Here is a 21,403-nt window from a genome sequence, read left to right as displayed (position 1 = left end):
GTAAGCTGAAATTGTAAATGTTAATGAAAGACAATTAAAAAACTAATAAAATAAATGAATTCTTTTATTTCAAACACTTTAAAATAAAGTTAACAGTGTTTTGTATGTTTAAAATAAAAAATGTAATTCAATATATTTCTGAGTTAATTAAATTAAAACAATATGCCTACTTATAACAACATAATTCTTTGTATGTATACTTTGTTTTGCAATGCTCAAAAAATGTGTATAGCTTTAATGAAACAAATAACAAAAAACAAGAGAACAACATATCACACAAGTTTCATATTTTAAAACAGTAAACAAAAGAATTGAAATATAAAAACTGAAATCATAATTTTAAAAAGATTTCCAGCATAATATAAAATTCATCTTGTTTTTTAGAAATAACAAAACATTAGTTTTTATTATTGTTACAATTTTTCAATGAGTATTAATCTATATCAACAAATAGGAGTTTTTTTTTTTAAAAAAATAAAGTCAATGTGGTTATGAGTTATCAATAATTTATAATGATATTTTCATAATGTTTTTGCCTTAATGGTCTCTGAAATATAAATATTCTTTTTAATATTGATATATTGAGGTCAAATTACTCTAAAATCGATTATATTAAATTCAAATAACTGTTCAAATATTCATATTGTTGTTAATATTAGAAAACACTTTTAAATTGCATTTTATCATTCCGTATTGTGAGGTCATTCTCTAAGAAGAGTTAGTTACCGTCTAATTCATTTACACAAGTAATGTTGAGTTGTTCTGTTTGGGCTTCCCTATCAATTGACATATAAGTTCTCTTTCTAACAATACGTTTCGTCTGTTCTAATTCTTCGTCAAATCGTATGTTTTCCCTTGTTTCTAGATAAAGGTCTAGAGACTCACTATCCATACTTGTCATCTGCTGAGAAATATGCAAACATTCTTTATTAGAAGATATATCTTCATTCCGGATATGTTCTGTCTGTGTGAATCTTGATATTGTACACGCAAGGTCTATTTCGTTACCAATCTCGTTCTCACTGCATTTGTCTTTCTCTTCAGAAACATAGTCTGAATTCAAATCAGATTCTAGGTTTTTCGCTACTAATTTGAATTTAGAAATATTTTGTTCAACGTCAGCATCTGATGAATTTGTCAATGAGAAGTCTAGACATGTACGGCTGCATCTTTGAATTTCAGAAGAGCTCACGCCGATACACCCTGTCGTTTCATCATCTAATGTATTTCTACGCATCTTAAGCTCATCTTCAGAACTAGGACACTGAGACAATTGAGAATTTAGTGAACAACTAACCCTTTCTTTATCATTAAATTGCATTTCTGTAACACCAAATATCCTCTCAGTGAATTTCGCATTTTCATTTACAGTATCAACAATAGTTACATCACCCTTCATTTCGCAACTAGCAATGTTTCCATCTAAGGAATTGCTACTGATATCGTGTTGTCCCAATTTTGATGCCATATTATTTCCGGTATTTATTTTGTCACCCCAAGAACTCGAAAAATTATCACCTTCTTTAGAATACACCACATTTGATGTTGACTTTAGAAATGATTCTCTATTATCTGTTGCATTTTCAATAATGTCTGTGTATCTCATTTCCTCGAAAGACATATCCGTTGTGACAATACATACTTCTACATCGGAATGAGTGTCCTCCATATGCTCTTCAATTACATTTTCCGACGATTGAGTGATAAGTGTGACACAATTACCTGTTTCGCTCTCACTTTCATTAGAAGGTTTCGTGCTCATGGATGATACGGATAATTCTATATCGTTTTGCTGATCTTCGATATCCCCAAGAAATTTCTCTCCACAGGATAATGGTGTATCGCAATCTCTATCTGCACGGTTGATCATCTCTGTTTGTGTACTTTGTGTTGCTATTGGCAAGGACACATCCTTGGATACAAGATCAGAAATTCCCATGTAGTTTCTTATTATTTCACGCAACGTTATATCGGTTAATGTGTAACGTGACACTGTACTGGCAGGTGCTAATTTTCTTTGTGTTGTAGATGCGGAGCTTGTTTTATCTACCTCCCTCAAAGTTTCGTTGTCTAGAGAGTAGTTTTCTAGGGTAAATCTTTCTAATTCGTCTGATAATACACTCTCGGATGATGCTGATATTGCTGTTATTTCCTTTGTATGTCCATTTTCTTCTTTGGCCAGAGTTGTGTCATTTGCAAAGCGTTTAGTATCAGGTGAAGTCACTTTGTTGCAGTCTTCGTTTTCGTAGTCGTCTGCCTTCATTTCAACGTCAGTTTGTGTGCTAATATGTATTAAAGTAAAATTAGAGATTGGCCTAAAAACTTCCGTTTCTTTGCGTTTAGCGTAGAACCAATCGCTGTCAGTTTGTGTCTGTCCTTCAAATGTGTTTCTTGGTGTAACAATATCCCTAAATTTTGCGGCAGAATCTTCTGTTGTTGTTTCCATTGCTTCCTCTAGATGATTATTATTCTTTTCTGATACTGAATGGTTATCACCACCTCCCTGGTCGTCATTTGATTTTCCATTCATTTTTGCAACCTTTCTCATGACAAACTCTCTACAAATTTCTGTTAAACCAGTTTCTATTTGGATGGTTCCAACTACTTTACCTGCTTCAGTCTTGACGGGTATCTCACCAGGTAGCAAACGTTTTACGTAATTATCACACCCCTTCCTAATGGATACTTGAATCATATAATCTGAATTAAGGAACAAGAAATACACGCATATTAATATAGACTGTCGCTGTTAACCAAATACATTGTAGATAACTCAATGTAAATAAGATGTATCTACTTAAAAACAAGATATTCAAATAATTGAGTCGATCAATATGACGTAGTTCATTTCAGACACATTCATACCGATACTTATTATTGTGTACTGTCAGCGCGCAGAGTAAGAACGGCATTAACCTATCTTAAATAATATTCAGTCAGTCTGGATAAAGTCACAAAATAAACGCTTCTCTACATTGTTAATACTAAAACTTCATTTTCGACGTTCTTCAAAACAAGGAGGATTCATTACCGAAGTTTCTTATCAGGTAATTGATTTAAGTATAAAATTCGCTTTCCACAGGTACCATAAAGCGAAATGTTGATACAACCTTAAGAGAAATTCAATTTAAACCCTAATGAACAAACTTATACATAAAATGGATGCCCAAAGACATACCTATAAACGAATTTGTTATAGGAGTAATTCGTTGGAAAGACTATATCATCTTGGCGTTAAAATATGAATTAAGAAGCACAAAAGGTTTGAATTGTGTTGGCTATGGTTTGAATGTTGGCTATGGTATGAAATGTTGGCTATGGTTTGAATTGTATTAATCAATTATACAATTTTAAAGGGTTAATTTTAAAACTGTATTTCTTGGGATATGTATTTTGCAATCATTTTAAAGTTAAGATTTCATTCACAGGTTATTAAAATGTACAATTACTATCATTTAAACGTTTTAATTCAGACTATTTCAAATTATGCGACTTTATACAGAGGTGTATTAATTGTGATTTAGCATTGAAGGAGAAGTATTAGTATTAGTTGTGATTTACTATATCTTACCCTTTATGAAATAGTATTTAGATACTTGATAATCATTTAGATGATTTAAATGAAGAAATAATATTTTAATAATTGAATTATGAGTGATTAAATTAACAAAATAAATTATTTTACCAATGAAGAATGATATGGTATTGAAAAAATAATAATTACAAGTTTTAGTAGTCTTGAAACAACTTTTCTGTATTAGTTTATAAATAAATAAACAGAAAACCAAAAGAACTAGAAATCATTTTTTGCGGCGAATTATTACATTTATTTTCATGTATGCGCCTCAACTATGTATGCTTTTCAAGATTGATATTGTCAGCGTCTATTAGTATTCTAAATCCGATAACTTCGGAGTTTAAGAAAATTGTGAATTATGTTGATACACTGTTCACAAATTCATACTGAAGTTTCACTGTGTTGTTTACTTTCACTATGCTTGAAAATATACAGTGAATTGTGAGGTAACTCCTCAACATAGCCCTGCCTGTTGGTCTCTGCCTAGTACGAACATCTTTGCTATACAAGATTCCGAACTAGATTTGCCGCGGGAGATGATGAACGCTTTTCGCTGTTTCGGATTATACCCTAAAATATAGGTTGTATTTCACATATTATAGATGCTAAGAAGGATATCTAAACTTCAATCAACATTAAAACACTCACTTTCTAGTACATATTAGCGAACATAAACCTTGGTTTTGCGCGAAAGGCTAACAAGTATAAAGTTAGTACTTCCGAGTTCCTGACTTCTAAACTTGATGGAAATAATGTAACGAATTATTAGTATTTATCCACTTTTATAAGGCAATTCCTTTATTAAAAAATAGGCATTCTAGTCAAGAAAGATAGAAAATAGAGATTAGAAAATATTTTGATGAGATTTGATCAAATAGTTTCAGCTTGTAGACAATAATTCGGTTTACTAATTAAAATATAAAAATTTTAGAGGAAACTAAATGTACGCTAGTCATCACTATCAAACAATTCCAAAGGGAACAATTTCATTGTAACCTATCAAAATGGTTTACTATACGAACGGTATATAGGAATTATCTATTTAATGGTACATATCAAGGTTCTGGTTTCGTATTGTTTATCACTCATATTCGCAGCCATTGAACGAGTAGTATTTGACTTGTGGAAGTGAATATTTACCCCAAACACTATGTATATATAGCGTATATGTAGTATCCCAAACACTATTCTCAAATTATCCTTTCCCTCCAGCTTCCTAATTATTAATATTACACTTTCCTCTGTGAAGGAGCAGAAACGAATCTGATCACCAAATTTTTGCTCTGATGATTTAGTGGCAAAATTTGCAGAATTAGAGAAATGTCCCTAATGAAGAGAAATTGGAAATAAAATTTAGGAAAAGGAGAAAAATATTATTTTTAGTCAAAATGGTAAAATAAGCAAAAAAACCCAAGTTGAGTTTCCTGTGGAATTTTATTACTCCCTTTTTCCTTCTATCTATCAAAAACCGAAAAATTAGTCATTTTACTTGAATGTGTTCTTTGTAAAATAAATGTTCTAAATAAACTAGCCCCTTCTAATTATCTTCTTTCTCAATACTCTGCAAAGGTTGACAATATTGGAGAAGACCGTCAAGAATTGCTATCTTGCTGAAATTCAATGTATTCTTGTAACTAAATGTGACTTGAGTTCGAATGACCGTAAGTTGAGAAAAGGTATCATCTACTAAACAGTGAAAATATAAATAACAAAAGATGTTTTTTGTCATTGACTGGAAAATCATCTCATAAATCTACGAACATTGCTCAGTGGTCCAGCTTACCTATTAGGTGAATAGGCGAGAATACTGTTTTTGAAAACAATACAGGAAGTACGTACTTGTGTTGTAAGCTAATATTGCATGTAATATATAAATTAAACTTAATTCTTCTTGTTCGGAGAAGAACGATTTTGACTCCAACTGGTCAATGTTCCGCTCAGCAGTTCCCTCACCCTTCCGAATTTTAAAATCATGTTTATTTTACTGTTTAGTGCTTATTTGTGCCAGGTATCCTACAACCTGTGCTTTAATAGATTATGGCCATGCAGAGAAATTCAGTGGGAACTTGGGAAATGCTTGCATTTCCAAATAAATTTACGCCGGATGTGAGTACTTATACAGTATATGCACGATGTCTCACGACCTTTAGAACTATCCAGATTACCAGAATACAGAAAACAATTTCTAATGACTGGTGTTTTAAACATTGAACATTATTGTGCGTTCATGTTTTCTTAGCACCACGAAATAGTGTAAAGTTATACAAGATTTGGTAGAGAAACCTGACGATCTTCGTATTGAAAGTTTGATCAAGCTGATTGTTTTATATTTCGATTTTATTTCTGAATTGAACTGTATCTTAAAGCGGTGTGCTTACACCAATCACTTATGAATTATACTTCACCTACATTTTAAATATTACATGTTTCTTATGATTTCCTATGTCTGAGAACCTCATTCACAACTGGCGTACCTGAAAGCTTTCTCCTTATGTTTCGTTCCTTTTTTTCTTTTTAGATAAATTCTGCTTAGACGTATTGTTGGGAACAGGTCAAAACTCCCACAGCCAAAACCCCAACACTCAAGAAATGTCAAAACGCCCACACAAACGGTCATAAACCCCACATAAATAGACAAATCTCCCAAATACACGAACGGTCATAACCCCCACAGCCAAAACTCCCACACTCAAAAATGTTAAAACGCCCACACAATCGGTCATAACTCCCACACAAACGGACAAATCTCCCAAATGCACGAATGTTCTTAACTCCCACACCCAAAACCCCCACACTGGTAATCGGTCATGACCTCCAACGGTCGTAACTCCCACACAAATGGACAAAACTCCCACACATAGTAACGGTCACAATCCCCACATAAATGGACAAAACCCCAACACAAATGGACAAAACTCCCACCTGCAGAAATTGTCACAACTGCCACACAAATGGACAAAAACCCCACACAATCGGACAAATCTCCGAAATGATCCTGGTTGCATGTCTTACCCTTGTACTTTTCAATACCATTTTTTATTTCACTTTAACTGATGTTGCAACTATTCTTCTTGCACTGTTTTCCAATGGCAGAAACACTAAAGTGGGCGTCATAAAGAGCCGCAACAAACACATGCAATCACGATCATTTCAGAGTGTGGGGGATTTGTCCGATTGTGTGGGGTTTTTGACCATTCGTGTGGCAGTTGTGACAATTTCTGCATGTGGGAGTTTTGACCATTTGTGTGGGAGTTTTGTCCATTTATGTGGGGATTATGACCGTTGCTATGTGTGGCTGTTTTGTTAATTTGTTTGGGAGTTATGACCGCTTGTGTGGACATTTTGACATTTCTTGAGTGTGGGAATTTTGGCTGTGGGGGTTTTGACCGTTCGTGCGTTTGGGAGATGTGTCCATTTGTGTGGGAGTTATGACCGATCGTGTGGGCGTTTTGAAATTTCTTGAGTGTGGGAGTTTTGGTTGTGGGGGTTTTGACCGTTCGTGCGTTTGGGAGATTTGTCCATTTGTGTGGGAGTCATGATCAATCATGTGGGCGTTTTGACATTTCTTGAGTGTGGGGGTTTTGACCTAGACCCTAATTGTTGAGGTTGACCGTGACATTTTAGTCGCTCATGACTTTTTAGTTATATGGAGAGTAGGGTCAGCAGAACAACTTGGAGATTACTTTTAATAAACAATGAGACGGTGATTGTTATTGAGGATGCATGTCGCCGTCAATTCTATAATTTTCATAACTACAAAGTTTAAGGCGCAATTCTTTACTGTTATGAATTAGAAAATTTCGGGAAATGGATTGAGGCATAAAGGAGATACTTAAGGAAAATTTATTCGTGCTCCAGAAAATATTGAATGTGTGCGTTCCTCTGTTCTCCAAAATCCACATATAACAGCAGTAAAACTTACTAGTGCCCCTGGAATTTTTAATCGCTTCGTGACCAGAATTCTACAAATGGACATTAACCTCCATCTATACTAATTTTAGGTACAACAATTGAGAGCCACAGATAAGGAAATTCGTAGTCTTTTTTGCAATGTCATTTTGAATATTCTTAACAGGGGAAATAACTTCAAAAATGCAAGTTTCAAAAAGAAGGAGTGGGATGTTAGTTGCCTATTTGATGTAAGTAAAACATTTTGAGTTATTATAGTTGAATTTGAAAGTAAAATATCAGCAGTGAAATAATCAGTCTTGTTACAATTTCAATTTGAAAGCCGTCGCTTTTCTCTGCTGTTCCTATATATTTGAGATAGAAATCGTGAGTTATCAACTACAAATAAGGATGCATTAAGTACTAGCGATTGATATAAGCATTATCCACCATTGGAAAGTGGAAGGCTTCCAAGGAAGACCTCGGTGAGTACCTCGCATTGTTACCGAGGTTGGAATTTTTCCTCTCTAAAAAATTCATTGGGTATTTTTTTTGTAAAACCTCCTTTACCTCCCACAATAAAACTCGAAAAAACACACTTCCAAAAATATATTTCAAAACTTGGATTGAAATCGTAACCTTAGTGTAATCATAATTAATTGTTTCAGTTGCATTTCTCAGAACAGAACCCAATTTAAAAATGCTTGGAAATGATGCATACCAAATTTAGTTCACGCTCGATCAAATTCATTGTAACGGTACTCAACTATAATCTGGGACAAAACAGTGTGATTAACTTATCGTTTCTTCTGTAGTACTTACTCGGTGTCAGTTAATTTCAAATCAAAATACTTCACTTAAAAAGTATTTCTTAACATTATGTTTTGATAATTACACATATACACACGAAAAAGAGCTGAATTGAAAAATAGCAAACTCTCCTGTTATGATAATTACAAATACACGTATCAGACTTTTTTGTGTAACAAACATTCTGTCCGGCATTTCCAAATGAGAGGTTATTTTACTGTTAAAGTTCATACTAATTATTGACTGCATACAGGACAGTAAGATTACAAAGAACTAATGCTAAAATATAGGGGAATATATAACCTTATCTGTAACAATATAGCTAAGATAAGAGAAAACTTATCTTGCCTAGATTATTGAATCAACGTCATAAGTAAATCGACAAAAACAACAAAATATCCATCGACTCAACTGATTGTCACCAAATTTATCTACACTTTTGCAGGTCTCTCCGCTAGCATGGAGTAAAAAGTTATGTTTCCTAACAACAAGCTTTCTTAGGCGTAAACTTGGGTGTTCGGCGTTACCCCAATGTTCGCGAATACCCCGGTTTACCCTACTATTCATCTGAGTACCATGGTTAATACATAGTTTTCTTGAGAATAAAACTAGCTTTCAAATAGCATAATGCGCATAAGCGCATGGCGTACGAGAGAAGTAAAATTTAGAAGAAAATTTTGCATGGGCGCCCGAAGAAAATTTTCTAGGGAGCATTCCATGGTTGTTATATTACGTCTGGTATTTAATATACGTGGTTTGCTATATTACGTATATATTTTCATGAGCCAGGGGGCAGGCCCCACCCTGCTCTCCCCTTCGGGCGCCCATGAAAGTTTAGGAACACTCAAATGAAAGGAAGAGCTTTAAAAGAATTGCAAACGTAACACTGTAGGTTAGTAGTATAGGTGGAGAAAAACCTTTAGGTCATCGTAATGTCGATAAAACTGTTTTAAAAGAGATACTGGGGTCTTTCACAACCCAAGTTTTTACGGGTTCGATTACCGGTTAGAAAGCATGCCTTAGATACAAACTCGAGTATTTCTTCAGAGCTTAATATAAGCAGTAGTTCCAGTCTGTTACAGTCGATATTGAAGAAGGATGTTAAATTCAAATCAATGATTTTTCTTTAGATTTACTCCAAAAAGACACTACGTTACTCAGTAGAAAAGTTATATAAATTTATGATTTTTAAAATATTTAATCAATTACTCTGAGCACACTCAATACAAAGGATGACACACAACTGTGACATATTCATTCAGGATATTTTCAGTTTAAATAGAAATTCATACAAAAGAAGAAAATAAGCAATTCACAGAGTTCTGCACATAGGTTCTACACATTTAAATACACAAAACTTACAATCACTATTAGAACAGCAAACTACATCGGGACAAAAGACAATTTTTGAACCATATTCGAAGCTAAAGCACCTTACCAAGTTCACAGCTCCACAAAAGTGTATTGTAAAAGTCTAACAACAATAAATAGTAAAGCCAGAACAATATTAATAAATAGTAAAAATAGAGCAATGATATAAATACTAATAATATTAACAACAGCGAAAATATATAACAATAACAATAAATATGAAAAACAAAAAAAGCCAGAATAAAAGATAAGAGTGCAGCAACCAGAAAGACGCTAAAAAAAAAGGCTCAGAGAACGTAAGCAATAATACCAGAGCACCCAAAAGACAGGACACGCTCAACAATAGAAATGTCATTGCCCAATTCATGATCAAATTTAAGTGACAGTCCATGACGCTCTCTGAGTTCGTTCTATTCAGGATATTCGACAAGATGTGCCGAATAAACAGTCGGACAATACATTCAGCACAGTATGGAAGATTCAAACCACGCAACAAATAACTATGCTTTAGATGAGTGTGTTCAATACGTAGACCGCATTAGGAGGACTTCATCAAGACCACAAGAGTGCACGGATGTCTACCGTTCTCCAAGGCGTGGGTTAACTACGTGAAGTATTTGCATGGTCCCAGTCTGCTTGCCAATGAGAGCTCGTCAAGGTATGGAAATAGCTATAGAGATCGGAACGATTAAGACTTGCTCCAATGAAACTGCAGCCAAAGTGGCGTACTTGGCAAATGTGTCAGCACGTTCTTTTCCCCGACTGCCGACGTCACCTGGCACAAAGCAGACAACGAAGATATAACCTTGTTGCTGTACCTGATGGCATTTCACACGAATATCTTAAATGAATGCATGCTTATTAAAGATATTTTGTAGGCTCATGACTACACTCTGAGAATGAGTGGAAAAGAGCACACAACATAACGAAAGCGTAAACGCATTTTTAAAAGCAAGCTTAACTGTACTGTAGTTAATTCTGCATTACATTCTGATCACATGCGACGCAAACTGAATTCTGAGCTTCCCTCATCGGTAACAAAGACACAGTCAACAGAATTCCCATTCTTAGAACCGTCCATATAAAACACACTAAAATTGAGATAATGCTCTAGTAATGCTGCAAATTCCTGTCAGCATACATGGAAACTGGTGTGCTATTACAAATGTAAAGCCTAGCGTAAATCAAATCTTGTTGTACTAAGCAGCTACAGTGATATAACACAAGCAACGAAAGAGTGGGGGCAACATAAATTCGTCCACGAGAATACCTTCACACGCACAGGTGTACTATGGGCGTGTAGCATGAGAACGTGCGGCATAGAACTCGTAAATCTGCCCACTACGGAGACAAGATCTATAGGGGTGGTCATAAGTACAACGTACTTGCCCAGATTAATTGCAAAGGAGTCTCTCACAACGAAACCTTAACGATGGTTTGTTGGCCTCTACATAAATGCTGCCAACATCACTATTACGGAAGGCATCAGTAACTAGTCGAATACCCAAGTGATGAACTGTGTCAAGTTGTCTTAGCAGAGAGGAATGAGTTGTCTTAGCACACGCATAAGTAACACAGCATAGTCTAACTTGCACCCGAATAGAATATGGTATAAGCGGAATTGTACGATCAGCACCGCACGTGCGACGGAAAATAACAAGAAGATTCAGAGCGCGAAGACATGAGCACTTAGGAGAAAGAATTGCGGTGCACATGTCAATAGACGGTCAAATAACAGATTAAATAAACAACCATATCAACGAAGAGAAACGAGTGTCATACACAAATCCGTGTCAATAACTAGTTCGTTGGCGACAAAAGTGGACACATTAAGATTTCTCAGTCGAAAACGAAATCCTGCCTCCTTCGACAAGCAAATAAGACTATGTACAGCTAGTTGAAGTTGTCGAGTAATCTCGATAGTGTAGAGTGACAAAAATAATGACGTCAATATAAATGAGATCGCGGACCGGAGACTGGAGCTGCAAAGGAATACCGCTGACGGTAATAGCAAGCAACGTGACATTAAGTACACTGAATTGTGTAACACTATTTTCTTGGATAAAGCTCTCTGAATGATGGTCTTACATGTGCTCGAAAATGTATCTCATAAAGTAAATTCAAATTAAAGTGATCCACATACCCAGAAAGACTCCAGTCATATGATTGTTTCAATATGCTGTAACGTCAAGTGGTGCCGTACGGCTTCTCAGAGTCGAAAAAGAATAGTAACAAGATGTTTTCCGCTGTTGTACGCTTTATATCTGCAGAAGTACATGCAATGTTGCCAAATCCAAACTATCATCTACTCAGTGTGATGTGCTTATTCCGTAGAAAATAAGAAAACTCGATTTAGGGGCCGTTCAAAAAGTTTGTGGCCCCTGATCCGAGATCCAATATAATTCATTTAATCAAAACTTTTCTTGTACGCCTTATATCGGGAGAACTACATACAGTATAGCCAAACCCAATATATCACTTAACTCAGTAGAACGAGCTTATACCGTCGAAAATATGAAAACTCGATTTAGGGACAGTTCAAAAATTTGCTGGCCCTTGATTCAAGATCAAATATATTTCAAACATTTTCTCGTACGCTTATATCTGGAGAACTACATATAGTGTAGCCAAACCCTATCACTTAACTAAGTATAATGTGTTTCATCCGTAGAAAATACGAAAACTCGATTTAGACAGTTCTACCAAATATTGACACATGTTATGTTAGAGATGTTTAGCAGAGCATGCACTAAATGAGCAGCTGCAGTACTACTTGAAGATTAAATTCAAGAGGGTTCAGTATAAATAATGTTGACGTATGGCATAAAAAATACAGTGCACAACACACAAACCAACTGCGCTGGGTGGCCACTAAAAAGCACGAATTCTAACTGAGTCAGGACAGGAGTTCAGCAGGAGGGTCCTAGAAATAGTGAGGGGGTGCGTCCGTAGGGCGGCGGGGGGTATACGCATAAACGAGGATAGTGGAAGAGCACACTTACACATAAAATACTTTCAGTATCACTCAAAATTCACTCAGAAGCGTCATTTCAGATTTTGCTTGGGAGGAGCAAGACCCCTTGATATAAGTAGAATTTCAATTTTTTTCACTGATTTACTACTATTCTATTGATAAAATATAGACCCTATATACATCTTATACTCAGGGGGCCAATTGCTCCTCTCTGCCACCCCTAAATGACGCCCCTGATTTCACTGTTGTGGACTGACAGTAATTACATATATCTACAGTCTTATTCCTTTACAAAAAGCTTTTACACTGTATTTTACCTATAAGTTTTCTATTTGGTAGAATTGTCTGCTTGAGTGAACCCTAAATTTGTAAATAGCTTTACCGGTACCTATTTTACAGTAGGAAATAAATAAAGGGTTACCTGTTGCAGAGCAGGTTCAGGAATATGGAACCTAATCGAAACTAACGGAAACTAAAGTAACTTAACCAAACATAAACCAATCTGAACTTAATAAACGTAATCTAAATCATGTAACCTAACTAACCTAACTTACTCTACAAAAGTCTTAGCTAATATAATCTAAACCTTCATTGCGGCATAAATGTTAAATAAGTAAGGTAAACTAACAAATTCGAATTGTGAAAATCTTATTATTAGAAGGACAAACTTGAAAAACTTTCGAAGTTTCAGTAAATGTTTCGTATTTCCCCTAGAAGTTTACTTATGTGGAACAAATTTTGTTCATAGTTTACATAAATATATCTTAGAAAGTAACACGGAAACGTAGTCTGTAGAAATGAAATAAAATAAAGCTTGATTTTAATATCCCATGCTTGATTTTGGGGTAAAAAATGACGGGTGCGGCTATTATGAACATTAACAATGCTACTAAATTACATTAATTTGTCTAGTAATACCTTAACATATATTTCAATGTTCTTTTCTCCTTGTAAGAAAACATTCTATCATACATCATCTTTCCTGAACTTACACGTAAATAACGAATCATCAAAAACAAACGAGATCTATTTTACTTTCGTATTCTTGATACTTCAACAGTGCTTAGATACCGGAAACCTGCATAGCAACAGCATCGTATTTGGTGAAAAATAATTTATAAACAAATATTTACCCTAATTTTTAATTAAATTTATAGGAGACGAAACAATTAATATATTTTTAAACAGAAAATAAGCCGTATTTTCTTACCAGATGAAGTAAATGGTGTTATATCATCATGATCCACAGAACAATACTGTCTTGCCCAAGACGTCCTTTTCTGTGCGGCTTCTATATCGAAACAATCACACACATACCGATGTGAACAAACTGCGTGTCTTTTAGCGGCAGAATACATGCTTTCTCCAATGATAGACTTTCAAACAGCAGAATTGTACAAATATAAAATGTTCCTTATGTCAAATTCACTTCAACACATTACTTGCTCTCAAGAATTTTTATTTTAATATGTCAATCACTCTACCGCGTTAATAACAAGTATTATAACTACTGGTTTATAAAATATTAATTTATGCGCTGCCTTAAGTATTTAACCTCTTGCTAGAGAAAGCCTCTAAATTCAGTAAGTAGCTAATGAATAAGTAATATTTAGTAAGCCTCTAATGAATAAGTAATATTCATTTCTTGTGACGACTTTAAAAAAACGCATTTATAACGACTTTTGGTTATTCTTTTGCAGATGGCGGCCCCAGATTAGACCCACACGAATCTATTTTCAAGGCTTTGTTACTACTTATTCGTTATTGTTTTAATTTACCTTACCTAGAATTGCTCTCTTTCAAATCCGTCGTTCATTCTTAATTATTGATCACAAATATTACTTATTTTCATGGTTTCATTGCTTTTCGCTACATAAGTATTTGTCTGTATTGTATTACTTGTCAAAATGAGTAGATTAACTGCAAAGTGTTTCAAACTACGCATTATTTACAAATAACAAAAACAATGAACCCTTACCTTTTTTCCAACAATAACTATAAACAACACTCTCACACTGTATTATGTAAATAGCATTTTAGAGGGGGCATTTCAGGGGGGGACCTTATCCTAATATTCATGAAATATGAACTTTTAGCAGAAAATGTAGTCTTTGTGCCCTAAAAATCTGTCTTAAGGGAGGATATGCATTAATGGCGCAAATTGAATTCAGTAGGACTGAGTATAATTATAGTGTGTACACAAATGCATAAACACTACAGTATATAATCAGGGGCGTCATTTAGGGAGTGCAGGAGAGGGCGATTGTCCCCCTGAAGAGTTTGAGGAATACATATACATTACTAGACAAAACGTGAGATTGGGGCCGCGGTGGCTCAGTGGTAGAGCGTTCACCTCTGGTGCTTGGGGTCTCGGGTTCGATCCCAGCCCCCGCCAAGTGAACTTTGTGGTGGACAAACACCGTGTGCGAGGGTTTTCTCGGGGTTCTCCCGTTTCCTCACACTTTCTTCATTCCACCATTTCATTCATCACTCATCATCACCGTCTCCTTAAGCCTAACCGGCATAACCGTGGGACGTAAAACTCATAGATTTCATTTTAAAACGTGAGATTCTTATATCAATGGTACTTTTGCTCCATTGCCTCCCAAACGAAATCTAATATGACGTCCCACGATGTAAACCACGAATTTACTTTAAACCGCAAATCAACTTATGGTTACTTAAAAGGCACGAATGCTATCTGGCCGAGTCAGGGCAGGGAAGCAGTAGTAGAGTTCGAGCGGACGGAGTAAGCGCGTCAATGACGTAGATATATGCATAAAAGAGAATACGAGAAAAACAATTCGTATCGTATAAAATGCATGCGTTTTGTGTGGCAGAGCTTTACTACAATTCTATGAACACTTTGTGAATTGCCTTCACATAGCATATCACTTCATAATTTATTTCTTATACTGTACTATGTGTTAAAAAGAGCACTTTGGATTCGTATTTCTACCTTATTGCAAATGTAAGTTTTAAGATCAGGATATATTTTAATTAGATACACAATCCTGTTGTGAAATCAAGTAATATATTTCGTCTGTGTATTTCACAAACTTATGCTACCATATATGGGATAGCTCATGAAATTTTGCCCCATTTCACTATATTGTGTTAAGATACAACTTTCCTCTTATTAGCTTCCGCTCTTTATTTCTTTCCATAATTGCAGAAAACATGTATTAGGTTAGTTAATAGGACAGTAGATTTGAGTTGTTGAGATGAGTCGAGATGAGTTGTTGATATGATTTTAGTTTAGCGTCCCGTTCAGCAGAGAGGCTATATGAGATGTGGACCTACTGATTAACGTGGAATCAGAACCACATGACCTCCCGCCGAGAATCAAACCCAAGTCTCCCGACAGTGGATTTGAAACACTGAAATATTATTCTATATTGAATGTTTGCTTAATTATGCATCAATATGCGAACACATATATTCCAGAATTTAACTTCGTTCTTCTCCCAGATTAATCACACTTTTGTTATTCTTATGCTAACATTTCATCTGATTTTGCTCACGTCTCCGTAAATTTTGTATTTTGCGACCGAAATCTGCAGCAGTTAACCCTGAATTCCAATAAAAGACGTTCATGAAATATATTCAATGGTGTATATATATATATTTATTTTCTAAATTTATTTCACGTGCCACTTCCTATAAAGTTCAAAATATGTTCCCCTAGTTTTTATTTAATTTGTGAAAAGATGTAAGGAGTTTACAACTTATGTGAGTAAGCCAGTCGCAGAGATAATTTGAGTTTTCCTTTATATTATAAAGAAAACAGAAGATTAGCTAAACGTAGATTTGGAAAATTTACGGATTAAAATGTTTTAATTAAGAAGGTGCAAAATATATTCGGATCTTACCTGAGAAAAACAAAATCCCAAGTGTGATCTTTAACATGTTATGGTCCATACGCGAACCACAATAAAAAGAAAGAACTATAAAAGACACTGTACAAAATGATCTTGCATAACCATAGATGTGTTTATGCTTTATAAAGTTTTTCTTTTCACTATCCTGGTTTATGCGCATATTTATCGTCACTGACGCACTTGTCTCCTACGGACGCACCTCGGCGATAACGAAAAGGCCTCGGCCCTGACTTGGTTTGATAGCATTCAAGCCTTTTAGTTGCTACCTACCACAGGTTTGTTCGTGCTCTTGCCATTTTTCATTCTTATGGTGTATGTCCACACGATGTATTTATACCCATAACGGATAAGACCTCCTGAAGTATACCATCTCCTATTCAAAGGAACATATTCTAAAATAGTAAAAATAGTAAAATTGTAATATATATATATATATATATATATATATATATATATATATATATATATATATATATATATATATATATATATATATAGATAGATAGATAGATAGATAGATAGATAGATATAGATATAGATATATAGATAGATAGATATAGATATAGATATATATATATATATGGGTGTGACAAAAATCTAAAACATTTGCAAAAGTGTGAAAATCAGGCCTAGTATGGTGTGGGGACTCCTTTTGCGTCCAAAACAACTTGGATCCGACGTGGAATGGACGTATACAGCTCCTGAATCGTGGTGTGTGGAATTTTGTACAATTGTTCCTCCAAAACAAGTTCCAGTTCCTTAAGGAATGCTAGTGGAGGGTAACGAGACCGAACACGCCTTTCTAACGCAGACCACAATGGCTCAATGATGTTCAGATCTGATACGTAAACACTGCCGATTGTTGGAAACAATGTGAAGATCGATTAATCGGACCACATTACGTATTTCCACTGCTCATGAGTCCACTCCTTGTGGTCCCTGTACCACTGGATACTCCTGTTCGCATTTACTGCTGTGACCAGGGGTTTAACGATAGCAGCCCTGCCATGAATTGTCATTTTATAAAGTACCCGTCGCACTGTTTTCGATGAAACCGGATTCTGTAGGCCATAATTGAAATCAGATGTAATTTTCTTTGCAGTGGTCTTCTTTGTAGCTGCTACAATCCGTTTTAATGCCCTCCTGTCCCAATCTGACAGGATTGTCTTTCGACCACTGTTGTGCTTTGCAGACGTTTGCCCATGAATTGTGTATGCCCTCGTGGCATTGGACACAGTGCTTTTCGATATCCCCAGAATGTTCGCCACTGTTGCCACTGAAGCTCCAACCAGACGGGCATCAATAAGGATGCCTCTTTAGAAGTCTGTCAGGTCGCCCATTTTACCGCACCACTTACACACCACGACACTCACAGGTGAACTGGTTACTGCTGACGAAAGAGGAAGGTCCACATGACACATTGAAAACCAAAAACGATCCGCAACCGCAACATGTGTTGAGGGCCAAACTTACGTGTCCTGTATGAAGTGTTTTTAGATTTTTTGTATAAATATATATTGTGATTCTTAATCTCTGGAACCGACTCTTAATCTCGCTCACATTTCTGACTTAAATGTGCTTCTGGTCTTGGAGTATTTGTAGCTATTCACTTTGGCGGTAGAACTTAGGGGTTGAAGAGGAGGGGGAATTATAAAAAAATAAATAAATCTTAATAAGTCTTGAACCAAACAACCTATCTCGATCAAACTTTCAACGTAGATAAGGCTTGGATCCGGAGTGTTTTCTATCATTTCGCCTTGACGGAGCATCGTAAAGGAGGGGGAGGGGGAGATATACTAAAATCAATAAATATAAAAATAAATATAAAAATAAAAATAAAAATAAAAATAAAAATAAAAATAAAAATAAAAATAAAAATAAAAATAAAAATAAAAATAAAAATAAAAATAAAAATAAAAATAAAAAAAATAAAAATAAAAATAAAAATAAAAATAAATATAAATATAAATATAAACTATGTTCCTGAGTTAATAACTCTTGAATCACCCGACCGATCTCAAACAAATTTTCAACATAGATGAGGTTTGGGACTGGTATGTTTTCGTCATTTCACTTTTACGGTGCAACTTTGGAGAGGGGTAGGGGGAGATATATGTTAAAAAATAAAAATAAAAGTATCTGTTTTTGCGACTTCATCACGCTTAGACCACCCGACCGATCTTAGTCAAATTTTCAACATACATAAGGTTCGGACCTGGGGAAGTGTTTGTTATATCACTTTTACGTTAGAACTTAGGGGAGGGGAGATATCTATAAAAGCAAATAAAACCAAATAACTCTTGAACCACCCGACCAATCTCGATCAAATTTTCAACATAGATTAGGTTCCAGACTGGAAGGTATTTTTTTATATTTTCACTTTTACGATAGAACTAAGGGGAGTCTGTTAGGAGGGATATATGAACATTGACACTTCTGATGCCGTCTGAATAGTTCATGAGCCAGACATCTTGGTACCATTCGGGGGGGGGGGGACAAAATTCCCCAATACTTTTTGAAGATGTACGTGGTCTAGTATATCGCTTGGTGGACTTTCTTCCGGCACAACTTTATGGCAAATATCACGTCATCAATGTGGCAGCCTACTGATTTCACCATAGCAACTTTAAACGATTATAATTACACTATCGTTCAAAGTAGAAACTTAATTCCTGTTTTATTATCGCGAATATCTTCCATTTTAACACCAAAACATTTCTAATCGTTGTCACCATTGTGGAATATAGTGCCTGAAAGTGCAGAAATGTCATGGTCACACATTCAATCGCAACATTCAATAGTGAATAACTATGAAACAGCTATATCTACACAAAACCACAACGAAATACACTAAATTGTGCATTTCAAAAGCTTCCGAACGACACCTGAATTATAACCTGTATCTTTACAAACAACGGAAATAATTCATTTTATGCCCTAGTAGGTGTAAATTTCTAAGAATTCAAATATTAGAAAAAAAATCTTTGATTTTGGTTTGCTTGAGTTTACGTCCCACGTAATGTCATGGTAGCTAAAGAAGACATAGACCTACTCTATAATGCAATTCGAACTACTTTTTTCATTGAACTGAACCCCCTCCTGAAATCGAGCCAAGGACCACGCGTACCGAGGGCAAACGTGTTAGCCACTACACCAAGCGGGAGTCCTCCGAAATTTTACGTTGTCAACATGTGGATCTGACTTTTATTATACAATGTGGATGAGACATGGGAATATTGATTTAGGCAGAAACACAAGACCTTCAATTTGAATTGACCATTTACTACAGTTCTAGATTTGCATTACAATATTCATACTGGCGTGAAGCATACAGTAATAAAAAGATACACTATTCTTACAATATACGTCTCTAGATTGGGGACCCATGTACAATAAACATCACTCGGTTCACCCTCAGTGGAAGGATACAGAGAAATTGTCTAGCTAACGGTACTAATAGTCTTTTGATATGTTACATGCAATACTGGATGGTAGAAATTATAATAGGGGAGTTAGAGTGCATAAGTTGCTCTACGAAGCTTTGATGGGATGGACATGGAAAGGCTTTCTTAAATGGATGGAAATAAATAACCAAAATGCCATCCAAGATCTTAACAACGCTATCAAATAGATTGAATTACTTCATGACAACGTGTGCCACGAAAAGTTAGAACGTGTATTAAAGAATGTATTCAGTATTTGCGTTCTGAATCTCTTCAAGGACTACCAGGAATTCCTTCGAAATGAAAATTGTCACTTATCTTAATTTTGGATTAGCTACATTGATATGGTAGATTGTCCTTGGCCTAGTTAGATCTTCCAGAGAAGGAAACTGGTTTCTTAGTCTTGATATGATTAAAGAGATGATTCCATGGTGTTTTGTATATGATTCGCAAAATTACTATAGATATCTATCCGTTTACTACCTTGAAATGACTAGGTTGCAAATTGACTACCCGCAGTTGTATGATAACCTCACCAGAGGATTCTCTGAATGGTTTGGAGGAAGCAATTCTTTCGTAAGAATTCCAGTTGACCACGCAATAGAGGAAAAAGTTAAAAAGACACTCAAACCGCCAGTGGAGTTAAAAGATATAGTCTTTGTACAGGTACAGTAGCCAGATATTGCATAACAGCAGAGTGCAGGTGTGCATGCTTTAGGAATCTAAGATTGATGACTGATATAAAAAAAGGCGGTTTGTCAAATGTTGATCTCGAATCTTCTAGGATACAGAGGAATGAATATTATGTACAGTCACTCCTTTATACAATGGAGAACAGTTGGAGAACCTTTTGATGGTTCAGAATTGTTGTCATTATCGACTGGCATAGTTGCCACTACCGAAACTGGGAAAGATCTGCTAAATGCCAAACAGAAGAGGACAATTGCTTTTAACAATTTTAAGCAAGTCAGAATGAAACACAATGAAGTATCCACCAAATTCGATGACCACCGCCAGCAATTAAGGGTGTACAAACACCCAAGAAGTTGAGAATTTTGAATAAGAAATTTGTTTTGAGAGCTGATATCAAGCTATTAGGCCATATGATCTTAATAGCTGGAAAGAGAAAACTGGACATGAGGTTAGTTCTACAACATCCATTAGGACCACTTCCGTGGGCTTTGGCTAATTATGATGGAACCGGGGATAAAAGTGGAGCAAAAAGCACATTTACAGCAGTCTTGCTAGCTGAATCATTCAACGACAAGGTTGACGTTGTATTCGATGTATACGACGACAAATCCATACATAATGCAGGGGGGATTAATCGAGGGTCCATCTCTGATATTTTGTACAAAAACATAATGTTCAATCAAAACAAATAGTGGAAAAGGTTACTTGCTTGTTCTGCAAGTAAAACAGCACGAATTGAGTTTCTTGTTAAAAATTAGAAATCTCC

At 35.3% G+C, this 21,403-nt stretch overlaps 1 protein-coding gene across 3 annotated transcripts; it reads right to left on the bottom strand.

The window, feature by feature from the left end:
* Positions 1–49: 49 nt before the first annotated feature.
* LOC145664545 (uncharacterized) lies at positions 50–14,123 on the bottom strand. 3 transcript variants are annotated; one of them, XM_081731307.1, is made up of 2 exons: positions 13,831–14,123; positions 50–2,700 (listed from the first exon to the last, which is right to left on the bottom strand). In XM_081731307.1, the coding sequence occupies exons 1-2, from the start codon at positions 13,976–13,978 to the stop codon at positions 719–721; spliced, it is 2,130 nt and encodes a 709-aa protein (XP_081587433.1). In that variant the 5' UTR covers positions 13,979–14,123; the 3' UTR covers positions 50–718. The 3 variants fall into 3 exon arrangements, with proteins under 3 accessions (XP_081587433.1, XP_081587435.1, XP_081587434.1); XM_081731309.1 differs by lacking the exon at positions 13,831–14,123 and adding an exon at positions 13,613–13,692; XM_081731308.1 differs by lacking the exon at positions 13,831–14,123 and adding an exon at positions 13,539–13,675.
* Positions 14,124–21,403: the final 7,280 nt, after the last annotated feature.

This window comes from Thermobia domestica, chromosome 11 (genome assembly GCF_964235325.1).
Source record: "Thermobia domestica chromosome 11, izTheDome1.hap1.1, whole genome shotgun sequence".
NCBI classification, from domain to species: Eukaryota; Metazoa; Arthropoda; class Insecta; order Zygentoma; family Lepismatidae; genus Thermobia; species Thermobia domestica.
The sequence above is the reverse complement of the archived record's forward strand: the minus strand, read 5'-3'. Positions and strand labels throughout refer to the sequence as shown.